Genomic DNA, 12,548 nt, shown 5'->3' with positions numbered 1-12,548 from the left:
GACACACACACACACACCACATCATCACTAGGGCTAGACGGAATCTGCAGGGGGCAGAGTATCCTGCTACCTCTAGAATGGGGTGTGAAATCAATAAAAAACGATGTAATGATGTCAAACCCAATACTGTCCCACTATATATCATATACCAACCACAGTGTCATCATTAATTGAATATGCAGGAACCATTGAGCTCTGGAGGTAATGTTAACATCGTTCCCCCTCAGATTCCCTCTGGTTCTACCCATCTTCCAGGCCAGCTAAGCCAGCTGGGATACCCCTATGAGATGGCGACCTTCAGCAGTTACCTACCTGTAGTACACCTTTATATCACTGTTACATGAATGACTGGACCTGTATAATGTAACTGTAGTGGTACATCTGTAAGACAGTGTGGTAGGAATGAGTGTGGTTTTACCTGAAGTACATTAGAACCCGATCTCCTTGTGGACACTTGATGAGAACCTTCCTCTGTTTATCTCTGCAGTATGAAGCTAGAAGGCAGACCTTTGGAACCCTGTACCACTGTTACCTGTAGGACTATAGCCTGCTTGTTAATACTGTTTTACCTCTAGATACGAGGGCTCCATGTTTGTGTGAGATGAACAAGAACAGCATGAAGTGATTGTGTGCTCCTCTCCTGGTGTGTATGTGTGTGAGGACTTTCAGCAGTTACAACAGCTGCAGCAGCAGAACCTGACCATGCCCCAGTTTGTCCTGGTTCAGCCCGGCCACCACATCGCTACCCAGCTGCAGCCTGGCCAGTTCATCATCTCACAGTCGCCGCAGGGCCAGCAGAGTATGTACTACACACACACACACACACACACACACACACAACACGCACAACAAACACACACCAAAACACACGAACACACACACACACACGAACACAGGCACGCAGACATATAATCTCACCCTCCCTTTATGCCTCTTAAAAGTTCTCCATGATTCCCTCAACAGGTCTCCTGCAAGGCCAGAGTCTTCTAACTCAACTACCTCAAAGCCAAGCCAACCTCCTGCAGACGCATCCCAGCATCACGCTCGCCACACAGGTCAGACACTAAAGATACAGCTACCATGTTTCAAACCTTTCAAGTTGAAACCATGTTTAGTTTGTCTAACCCCATACGCACCCCATCTCCCGTCTTGTAGCCAGCGACTCCGACCCGTACGATAGCAGCCACGCCCATCCAGCCTCTGTCCCACAGCCAGACCTCGCCCCCTAAACGCCTGGCCACGCCCAGTCTGGAGGAGCCCAGTGACCTGGAGGAGCTGGAACAGTTTGCCAAGACCTTCAAACAGAGACGCATCAAACTGGGCTTCACACAGGTGGGTGTGTGGTTGGGGTTGTCAGGGAGCTGTAGGAAGGTGTGTGTGTGTGTGTGTGTGTGTGTGTGTGTGTGGTTGGGGTTGTCAGGGAGCTGTAGGAAGGGTGTGTGTGTGTGTGTGTGTGTGTGTGTGGTTGTGGTTGTCAGGGAGCTGTAGGAAGGTGTGTGTGGTTGGGGTTGTCAGGGAGCTGTAGGAAGGTGGTGTGTGTGTGTGTGTGTGTGTGTGTGTGTGTGTGTGTGTGTGGTTGGGGTTGTCAGGGAGCTGTAGGAAGGTGTGTGTGTGTGTGTGTGTGTGTGTGTGTGTGTGTGTGTGTGTGTGGTTGGGGTTGTCAGGGAGCTGTAGGAAGGTGTGTGTGTGTGTGTGGTTGGGGTTGTCAGGGAGCTGTAGGAAGGTGTGTGTGTTTGTGTGTGGTTGGGGTTGTCAGGGAGCTGTAGGAAGGTGTGTGTGTGTGTGTGGTTGGGGTTGTCAGGGAGCTGTAGGAAGGTGGTGTGTGTGTGGTTGGGGTTGTCAGGGAGCTGTAGGAAGGTGTGTGTGGTTGGGGTTGTCAGGGAGCTGTAGGAAGGTGTGTGTGTGTGTGTGTGTGTGTGTGTGTGTGTGGTTGGGGTTGTCAGGGAGCTGTAGGAAGGTGTGTGTGTGTGTGGTTGGGGTTGTCAGGGAGCTGTAGGAAGGTGTGTGTGTGTGTGTGGTTGGGGTTGTCAGGGAGCTGTAGGAAGGTGTGTGTGTGTGTTGTTGTGGTTGTCAGGGAGCTGTAGGAAGGGTGTGTGTGTGTGGTTGGGGTTGTCAGGGAGCTGTAGGAAGGTGTGTGTGTGTGTGTGGTTGGGGTTGTCAGGGAGCTGTAGGAAGGTGTGTGTGTGGTTGGGGTTGTCAGGGAGCTGTAGGAAGGTGTGTGTGTGGTTGTGGTTGTCAGGGAGCTGTAGGAAGGTGTGTGTGTGTGTGGTTGTGGTTGTCAGGGAGCTGTAGGAAGGTGTGTGTGTGTGTGGTTGGGGTTGTCAGGGAGCTGTAGGAAGGTGTGTGTGTGGTTGTGGTTGTCAGGGAGCTGTAGGAAGGTGTGTGTGTGGTTGTGGTTGTCAGGGAGCTGTAGGAAGGTGTGTGTGTGGTTGGGGTTGTCAGGGAGCTGTAGGAAGGTGTGTGTGTGGTTGTGGTTGTCAGGGAGCTGTAGGAAGGTGTGTGTGTGTGTGGTTGGGGTTGTCAGGGAGCTGTAGGAAGGTGTGTGTGTGGTTGGGGTTGTCAGGGAGCTGTAGGAAGGTGTGTGTGTATGTTTGTATGATAACAGCAGAGCTGTCTCTGTCTCCCCCAGGGAGATGTTGGCCTGGCCATGGGCAAGCTGTACGGTAACGACTTCAGCCAGACCACCATCTCCCGCTTCGAGGCCTTGAACCTCAGCTTTAAGAACATGTGCAAGCTGAAGCCACTGCTGGAGAAGTGGCTCAACGATGCAGGTTTGTCCCTGAGCTGACCGCCAGCCCTGTGTGTGTACTGGATTGTGTACTGTATTGTGTACGTAAACGTACCTGGTCTTTACCTTTGTCCCTGTCCTTTGTCGCGGTGCTGTTTATGCAGACAACCTGTCGTCTGACCAGGCCCTGTCCAGCCCCAGCGCCCTGGGCTCCCCTGGCCTGGGTATGGAGGGGCTGAACCGCCGACGCAAGAAGAGGACCAGCATCGAGACCAACATCCGCTTGGCCTTAGAAAAGAGATTTCTGGAAGTGAGTGACATTTCATATTCTAGATTATCTCTCAGGAACTGCCCCATACTGAAAGGGAATCCCTGGGGTTTTGCCCTCTTCAAGCAGAACCAAAAACCTACCTCTGAGGAGATCACCATGATCGCCGACCAGCTCAACATGGAGAAGGAGGTGATCCGGGTTTGGTTCTGTAACCGCCGGCAGAAAGAGAAGAGGATCAACCCCCCCAGCGGTGGATACAGCAACACAGGGACAGGCAGCAGCCCCATCAAAACCATCTTCACCCCTACGATCCCCCTGGTATGGACAACACACACTGGCATGTACCACACACACACACACACACACACACACACACACACACACACACACACACACACACACACGCAAAGTGTTTTTTCCTATTCCGTGTTCAACCCCTCTCCTTCCCTGTTGCAGGTGGCCAGTACGGCCAGCCTTGTGACCAGTAACACACCGACTACACTGACTGTAAACCCAGTGATGCCTCTCAGCAGCAGCAGCGTGTCTGGCCTGACCTTCACAGGTGCACAGGGGCAGGGGCAGGACAGGATCATATTTAGCTAGGAATCAAGCAATCTTCTGGTCCTGAAATACTAAACACCAGCCTTCCGTTCTGTCCCAGGCACGACCATAGGAGCGACCACAAACACGGCATCCGTCATCTCCACGGCACCCATGGTTACTGCGGTGACCAGCTCCCCATCGCTAAGCCCCTCCCCCACGGCCCTCCAGGCCACGGCGGCGGAGACGGGCGGAACCCAGGAGCACACGGTGGTCACGCAGGCACCGTCGTCCCTAGCGACCACTCTGGGGACGGGTCAGGTGATGGTGGCTGGACTGGGCCTGTCGGCCGCCCTGCAAGGCGCCGCCCAGTTACCCACCAGCACTAGTTTCGCTGCCATGGCCGGGCTTAACCAAGGACTTATGGCGTCATCGCAGTTCACTCCTGGGTGAGTAGGATGGGGAGAGGATATCGGCGCAGGGTCTGATCACAGCACATATCAAACTACAGGAAGGGCTGTCCTCATGCTATATCTGGAATGCAGAATTATATAATGAAATATAATCTTCCAATAGTATTTGTGAATAGTCAAAACGTTTTGAATAATCATAGAATTAATAGTAGCATATGATCATCACAATCTCAGGCATTGAAGGAGGAATCAGAATGATTTTTAATCTCTCCTGCTTTCTTACTCTGTGTGTAGGGGGGCCTTGCTGAGCTTGGCTCCAGGGGGGCTGGGAGGGGCTCTGAACCCCGCCATGTTGAGCAACAGCACCCTAGCCACCATCCAAGGTCTGTGGAGCGGCAAGTACACCTGTTTAATTACCTCATTTATTTACATAGCCTGTTCTCATATTATACTGAATAAAAATAGAAACGCAACATGCAACAATTTCAAAGATTTTACTGAGTTACAGTTCATGTAAGGAAATCAGTCAATTGAAATGAATGAATTAGGCCCTAGTATATGGATTTCATGTGACTGGGCAGGGGCACAGCCTGGGAGGGCATAGGCTTACTCACTGGAGAGTCAGGCCCAGCCAATCAGAATGAGTTTTCCCCCACAAAAGGGCTATATTACAGACAGAAATAGCCCACAGGTGAAGAAGCTGGATGTGGAGGTCATGGGATGGTGGTCTGCGGCTGTGAGGCCGGATGGACGTACTGCCAAATTCTCTAAAAACAACTTGGAGGCAACTTATGGTAGAGAAATGAACATTCAATTCTCTGGCAGAAACTCTGGTGTACATTCCTGCAGTCAGCATGTCAATTGCACACTCCCTCAATTTGAGACATATGTGGCATTGTGTTGAGTGACAAAACTGCAAATTTTAAAGTGGCCTTTTATTGTCCCCAACTGTGTAATGATCATGCTGTTAAATCCGTTTCTTGAGATGCCACACCTGTCAGGTGGATGGATTATATTGGCAAAGGATAAATTATCATGAATAGGGATGTAAACAAATTTGTGCACAAAATTTGAGAGAAAGAATGGAAAATATCTGGGATCTATTATTACAGCTCATGAAACATGGGCACAACACTTTATATGCTGTGTTTATACATTTGTTCAGTGTAGTTTTATACTGTTTGTCCAACCTCAATATATTTAAGACTACCTTTCTCATTGCTCTGAACCTTCCACTTATACACCTGTAGAACAGTGGAGGCTGCTGAGGGGAGAGCGGCTCATAATAATGGCCGGAACAGAGCAAGTGAAATGGCATCAAACACCTGGAAACAATGTGTTTGATGTATTTGATACCATTCCACTGATTCCACTCCAGTCATTACCACAAGCTCGTTCTCCCCACCAACCTCCTGTGCTGTATAACTAGTCTGTACCGGACACTGTCCTCCTGGTCTTCACCACACGTCACACCGTTCTGTACAAGACGTAATGAGAACTCCTTGCTAGCAACGTTACCCTTCATATCCATCCACAGTTAGCTGTAACTCCTCCAACTGAGGATGTCTAGATATCTAGGTAACCCCTCTGTCCCTCCTCTCCTCCCCCTGCAGCCCTGGCATCAGGCGGCGCTCTCCCCATCACCTCGCTGGACGGGAGCGGTAACCTGCTGTTCGCCAATACCTCTGCTGGCAGCACCCCCAACCTGATGCAACCCCTCTTCCTGAACCCCCAGAACCTGTCCCTGCTCACCACCAACCCTGTCAACCTGGTGTCAGCCGGAGCTGCTGGGGGAGGGGCCCTGCAGGTCTCAGCTGACCACCAGGTCACCACGGCGACTGTACCAGTTCCCGCCTCCACCATCACCACTGCCTCCAGGGCCCAGTGAAGCTGGAGGCCTCAAATGGAACCCTATGCCCTATTTAGTGCACTACTCTTGGTTAAATGTAGCGTACGATATGTCTGGCTCTGGCCATATTAGGGCACTATATGGGGGAATAGGGCTGTTGTTTGGGATTTGGCCTTAGACTAATGGCTCTACCCACCTGTTCCTCCTCTTCCTTCTCTCTGTCACCTGTCATTATTTAAATATTTTGCTGCCACCAAAAAGAAACCCTCTGTGGAGCGGGTTGGAATTTATTTAAAAAACAATGTTGGTCTTTTTTTCATTCTCTTCCCCAGTACTCCAAAAATGAGATGCAACTCACGGATGTTTTTGTCGTTGGACGCGGCAGGTCACACAGGAGGACTGGGGCGGCCATTTTCTGAGGCAGGATCGTCTTGAACTCTATGGTTTGTGCTCCTTGTGTGACCCCTGACCAACGTCTTGGGAGAGTAAATAACAGAGAAGACCCACCTAGCGTTCCCTTTTCTACTCCGTCACCTTTTTCACAAGTAGAGATCTTTCTCTTCCCTGTTCAGAACTTCTTCTGAAGTACTTCTAACCAAAAATGTGTGATTTTACTTTTAAAAATTTTATTCTAAGAAAAATGATTTACTACTAAGTTCACAATCTACATCATCACTAAAAGGGGGGTTTGTGCGTCTCCCCTGTCTAGGTTGAGTTTATTTAGTGTCGGAGGCTCTGTTGGAAAGGCCTCAGCACGAATATCAAAGTTTTATTTTAGAGGCGTTCTCGTTTTAGTTTGTTTTCTCTTGTTTTTATGTGAGTGGACATTTTCAGAACTATACGTCTAACATTAAGTTTTAACTGCTATATATATAATTAGTTTTATCGTGGTTATAAGGCTTTAAAAATCTAGTAATAATAAGTGGCTGATATAACGGTTATCGTTGCTTTAAGGAACAGGGCTGGCTGCGTGGTCTCTCACTGGTCCTCTCTGTCTGGTAACACTGAGCTAGACATTTCGCAGTAGCCCAGTGGCCATGGAGCGTTTGTAAATGGTAGTCTAGGTGCAGACCATAGACACCGATATAAGAAATGATAACGCTTAGAGCTTTAACCCGGGTTACATATGGACCCATATCTGTGGGTTGTCGGGGTGGTGGTTGTGTGTTGTTGGGATCATGGCGGGGGAGTTCAGGGTTCACAGTTCATAGGTCAGGCAGTATAGGGGCTAAGTGGTTTTCTTGTGACCTTTATAGCTCAGGCAAATACAGACGCCTCAGTTAGCTGTATGATACATGGAGTTCTGTGACTGAGTGTTCTCTGACGGTCTGTCTGTATGGTTGCCATGCCAACTGGATGGCGTTGGTGTGCGGTAGATGGGGACGTTGTGTATTTTTGCTCAGATATTTTTCATTTTTTTAATACCATTGTTTTTTTAATGCCACCAATGAACTACAGTCTGCCTGTTTTTGAAAGACTTAAACATTCTGTCACGTTTTTTAACAGGTTTTAAGGTCCTTTATTTCTGCAGTCTTTTGACTGGCTTACTTCAAGATATACCAAAAATATTTGTTAAACCTTGTGCTGTTTATTGTCAGTGTAGCTTAGCCTAGTCCTAATATTTATGAGTACAAACTCTCTCTTCACAACAGGAGATGAAAATGCAATATGTTGATGATCACTTTCCAAAGACAAACTTATTTTTAAATTTGACTATGGCTCTCCTGCTCAGCTTTAAAGTAGCAGGGCAAATAACCAAAAAGAAAGGTATGGGAAGACGGGAGGTCAGGTGTAGTGTCTCCCTGTATAAAGTTCATATATTTGAGGGGTGTTTAGGTTTGAATGGTAGTGGTTATATGATATCAATGGGTGCGTATCCTCAAGGCTCGGTCCAGTTTCTCTACATGTTTCCCCCTATGATGATATGGCAGACTGTCCTGATCCTTTCTAGACTGGCATATCCGCTTGGGCAACAGTTTGGACTGCAGTCAGGCTTTCAATAGTCGGGTAAGGGCTGTCCATTTTACTTTTTCTACTAATCCTCAGCCATGAAATAAAAAGCTTGAACCAAAGTCGTTTTCTCACTAGCTGCTGTGCCTGTGTGAGCCAGCAAGTGCTGTTCACAAGATCACTATCTTACATAATACTACTACTGACAAGTTTTCTCCTCTTAAACCCACCTGTGTGCATCCCCCACTAACCCGCTTCTAAAGAACAAGGATATTTTAGCTTTAATGACCAGCTGCTTTAACTTAGAATGGAGGCAAACGTTCTACGTGTTTTCTTCTTCTAGTTTTGTGACCATATCCTGTTAGCAGGTCTCGGTTTCCTGTGGTTGAAACCTTCTCTCCTTCCTCTCAATGCCCAACTTGCTTTACTATGGGGAGCTCATCCACTGGCAGCACCAGTAAAGACGTTTCGGACCTACCAAGATCCTGACCTGTAACCAAGCAGCGTAGCCTCTGTGCTGCCCTTATCGAACTGCCCCTTTTCGTAACAACAACACCACACAACAATAGTGTTGACCCTAACATTGACCCTAACATAACCAGATTAATGACTGCCTAGTTTGAAAGCAGAGAATTTGCTCCACGCTGTTTTTATGTGGAGTTTTTATGTGCTCCTTTTCACCCGTGAATTACTTTGACTAAATACCTCAGCAGCACTTAAACATTAGGTTCTCTAAGAAATCTGACACCCTCTGAATATTGTAGAATGTACAAGAACTGTATGGCTGAATTGTACAAGATGGCATAAAAGAGTCATCGTTATCTCAAACTAGGACAAACTACTACTGCTATTTTCTAGTACTACTACTTATGGGTATTTCCAGGTTTTAACAGTTTAACATTATTTTGTGATCCTTCTTGCCAAAGCAAAGCGAAAGCCTTTCTCTCTGCGGCTGGGTTGATGTTTCCATGCTGCTCACTTGGCTGGTGTTCTTTCCGAATGGGACTTGTCGTTCTATTTGTAGTCCTGTTTGTAGTCACTCACCAGTCGTGAAGTGCGGTAGCTAGGTGAACCAGTGTCCATTGGCACCATTGGAAGTTAATGAAATATTTATCTGCGGAACGACTAAAGGATAAGAGAAAAAAAGCTTTTTTCTCTTCTTAATTCTATACATATATATACACAACACATGTAAGATATTCATATTTTATATTTGAACTAGTATGTTATCAAGACTGAATGTAGTGTTTTGTCATGCTTATATTCAAAAGACAAAAAAAAAAACATTTTGATTAATCATAGCAATTTTGAAAAACTTTCAAGACCAAAAACTTAGACCCCTTGGTGCATGAATCGCAGACACCTGTAGCCAACACACGTGGGTGTGGTCTGTTGAGTGGGAGGGGCTTGCTCTGGTGCTCCTATTGGACAGTCCCTGTTTGTGCTGTTGCTAGGGAAACAGACTCTGAAGCGCCTAATCTTAATCTTTCATTGTCTTTTTTGTCTGTGTGTTTTGGTTTACTCTGGACTTGATTTGCTGTGCTGTTTTTAACAATCGTTAGAATTTTTTTTAATTACGTATGCCTTTAATTGTTTTGTATAGCACGAGAGGGCAAGATCACTGGCTTCCTTAGTTTGACAAAATATGAAAATTATCATTTACGCCTTATTGTTATTTAGAAGACAAAAGCATTGTAGCATATGTTGTTTGTGTGAGAGTAATCTAGTGAGAGAGGCTGCCTCCTCGCTATCTTTTGTGTTTAGCTAACCGACTCAGTGCATAGGTCTTGGACTTGTGCTGTTCTGGCGCAGTTATGTTGCTACCTATGACTTTAGGGGTGACTCAGACAGGTGGGAATACCTGTAGGAAAAGCTTTACTAATAACTGAACTCCAGCAGAGGTGTGTGTGTGTGTGTGTGTGTGTGTGTGTGTGTGTGTGTGTGTGTGTGTGGGTTTAGGAAGGAAGGAAGGAAGGAAGGAAGGAAGGAAGGAAGGAAGGAAGGAAGGAAGGAAGGAAGGAAGGAAGGAAGGAAGGAAGGAAGGAAGGAAGGAAGGAAGGAAGGAAGGAAGGAAGGAAGGAAGGAAGGGAGAGCTGACTGCAGACCACAACGGTGCATTAGTTCTCAGCTTACAGATAAAGTATAATGATAAGAGCATTCATGGAAGATGGGAATGAGAATATGGAACAGTAACTGAAGTATCTCAGTGATCCATTGCCTGTGATGGAGGCTGATCCAGGATCTTTGTTGGTATGCGGTGGTGCACCAGTGACTCCTCTGGTTTGCTATATTTAAATATAACCTGTTGCTCAGTCAGTGGATCCTTCAAACATACAGGTTCTTTGTGCATTAGAGGGGATCCCCTTTGATACAGTTTTATTGTGTTTGGTGCAGTTGTGGATCTGGATGTCTCTCTCAGGTTTGTCTGATGCTCTAGAAGTGGTTCTCTGTTGATGCATGTGGCGCAGTGGTTCTGTGTGGTGGGTGTAAAGGTTTTGTAAAGGGAGAGGGCAGCAAGACACCAGGAAGTCTGGGGTAACTAGCTTGGTTAAGGGAGCTGCTGTATACCTCATTTCTTTCTCGAGACTGAGTGAAACTTGCTTTAATCTACTTTAGTAAAGAAAAATATAAAACGTAAGAAAAAAACATAAACAACACCAAAAACACATGGTCCTATCAGAGAAGCTCACAAATGTCTGTTTTAAGAGTACAGAGTGTCATGACAGCTGCTGCCACCGGGGGGAGACATGACACACTCCAGCACTCAAGAATGTCTGCTTCTCTTTATTTTTTACAAGAGCATCATCATCATCGCTCACGCTAAACACACAGCGACCTCTCACACCTCCACCTCCTATTATAATGCTGAAAGTATACTCACATTTCAGTTTTTAGTAGTATGTACTTGATTTATCCCACTCCTATTCTGTTTTCTATGATTTGACAATCCTGTCCTTTTTATATTCTTATTTAGATTGTAAATGAAGATGTTGGTGTGTGTCTACTCACCTGGTGGCGCACTGCCTCGCTGCACTCTCTTTCCTGTGGTATTGTTAACCAAAGACTTCCGAAGTGATTGTATATGGACTACACCATCTCTCACCCCTCTCCGCCTCATCATCCCACGAGAAAAGACATGCAGCTGTGCTCACACACGCTCTTCCCTGAGCACCTGTAATGTCGATACGCCTATATGGCAGAGCTGTGTGTGTGTGTGTGTGCACGCCGCGGACACAACAGGCACCTGTAGCAGGGCCTGTGGGTGAGGATAGGTAGAGTTTGGAGGGGCAAAGTAAGGTTCTCTGATAGACAGATCAATTATCCAATCCCGTGATTGCTGGGTGATGTTTGTTAATACACATTGAGGGTGCATCCTGTGCATACTGTAAAGGCTCAGGAGTCACTGTTTCTGTCCCTCTGTCTGTCTCCGGGACTGTTGCTAGGACACACCTTTTCCGTCTCAGACTGTCACAAAAATACACTGTTTCTGCTTCTTGGATACAGTGCTTCTGTCTGGCTCCCTATCTGTTTATTGTAGTTGCCAGGATACATTGCCTCTAGGATACAAATTCTCTGGTTCTTTCTCTCTGTCTCACCACTGTTTTCTTTCTTTATTTCTCTGTGTTCTCTCTTGCTTCTCTCTCCCGCTGTGACACTATACATCATGGTCCTTCACTCTACATGGCCTGTGTCTGATTGGCTAAGCTCTTTGGTCAATGGAGTCCCAGGGAAACGTTGTAGGATGCTTTATTCCAAGTGGGGGAGTTGTAGGATCTCACAAGCGCTATCCCAAAGCAAAAAATATCCAAATATTTAATGTTTGACAAACGCAGATACCAAAGATAACTCTCTCTGTCCTGTCACACACACACACTCTCTCTCGCGCTCTCTCTCTCTCTCTCTCTCTCTCTCTCTCTCTCTCTCTCTCTCTCTCTCTTTCTCTTTCTCTCACCCTGCAGCTTGTGTATTAAGAGATAAACCCAGCACTGGCTTTAGCCCTTGCCCCAGTAATTCCAAAGCTTAGATGTATATTTTGGTATATTTCTGAGAAATCTAAATGGGAAAAAAAGTCTGTTGTTTTAAAACAACAATCTTGTCTGTTTGGTGTATCGATCTTTTTCTGCCACAGCATGGAACTAATTGCAGAATTGTCTTACTCTTAGTAGATTAAAGATATAGTATTTTTGTATGTTTTGGGGTGTGTAAAAAAATTCTGTGTGATTATATCAGTTAACACGGACCAAGTGTCCATGGTTAAAAAAAAAAGAAAAACAAGCAGAAAAAATACAATAAAAACAAAAGGTCAACTTGTAAATATTACTTCTGTTTGTGGATTTTTGAGAAATGCATTCTGTAAAATCCTTGATAATTCTCCCTCTGTAAACCAAGCTTGGGCTAAACTAAAGGAATGTGTCCCCTTTATTTTCTGACTAGTTTTCCCTCTCAATACTTCCTGTCTGTCACTCTAGAACTCTGGGAGCCATGCTGTCATTGTGACTCGCGGTTCCACTGTTACACCATGGACTAGAATACTGCTCACTGTTGCCACGGGGACACATGCCTCATATCCGACTAAGAACCCCCCCCCAGACATGGCGGTTGGCAGCATATAGAACTGAAAGATTGTGTAGAACATTAAGTATGTGAATCAAGATACATGGTAGATTTGATGCATTTGTCTGCTGTATTTTTGTTTTAGTTTTTTATATATATATATATATATATATATAAAGATAATCTTTTACTGTAACTGTACAGTTCTCTTTTGTTGTAAACGTCATTAAACCATTTTCCAAG

General features: G+C 46.1%; 1 protein-coding gene across 18 annotated transcripts in view; it reads left to right on the top strand.

Annotated features, from left to right (window-relative positions):
- The window catches only part of LOC106586756 (POU domain, class 2, transcription factor 1), a 29,592-nt gene extending 22,140 nt beyond the window's left edge, over positions 1-7,452 (top strand). For 5 of the 18 annotated variants that reach the window (XM_014174353.2, XM_014174341.2, XM_014174354.2 and 2 more), the window contains 11 exons: positions 228-314; positions 670-799; positions 964-1,055; positions 1,156-1,332; positions 2,630-2,771; positions 2,884-3,038; positions 3,123-3,317; positions 3,456-3,561; positions 3,661-3,988; positions 4,247-4,347; positions 5,566-7,452. In XM_014174353.2, coding sequence (XP_014029828.1) covers positions 228-314; positions 670-799; positions 964-1,055; positions 1,156-1,332; positions 2,630-2,771; positions 2,884-3,038; positions 3,123-3,317; positions 3,456-3,561; positions 3,661-3,988; positions 4,247-4,347; positions 5,566-5,840 — 1,788 coding nt within the window. In that variant the 3' untranslated portion in view covers positions 5,841-7,452. The remainder of the gene's footprint in view (positions 1-227; positions 315-669; positions 800-963; positions 1,056-1,155; positions 1,333-2,629; positions 2,772-2,883; positions 3,039-3,122; positions 3,318-3,455; positions 3,562-3,660; positions 3,989-4,246; positions 4,348-5,565) is intronic. The other 13 variants (XM_045707293.1, XM_014174352.2, XM_014174355.2 and 10 more) reach the window with 11 other exon arrangements.
- Positions 7,453-12,548: the final 5,096 nt, after the last annotated feature.

Source organism: Salmo salar, chromosome ssa25, assembly GCF_905237065.1.
Source record: "Salmo salar chromosome ssa25, Ssal_v3.1, whole genome shotgun sequence".
Classification (NCBI taxonomy): Eukaryota; Metazoa; Chordata; class Actinopteri; order Salmoniformes; family Salmonidae; genus Salmo; species Salmo salar.
Note: the sequence above shows the minus strand (reverse complement) of the source record. Positions and strands in the feature narration are given on the sequence as shown.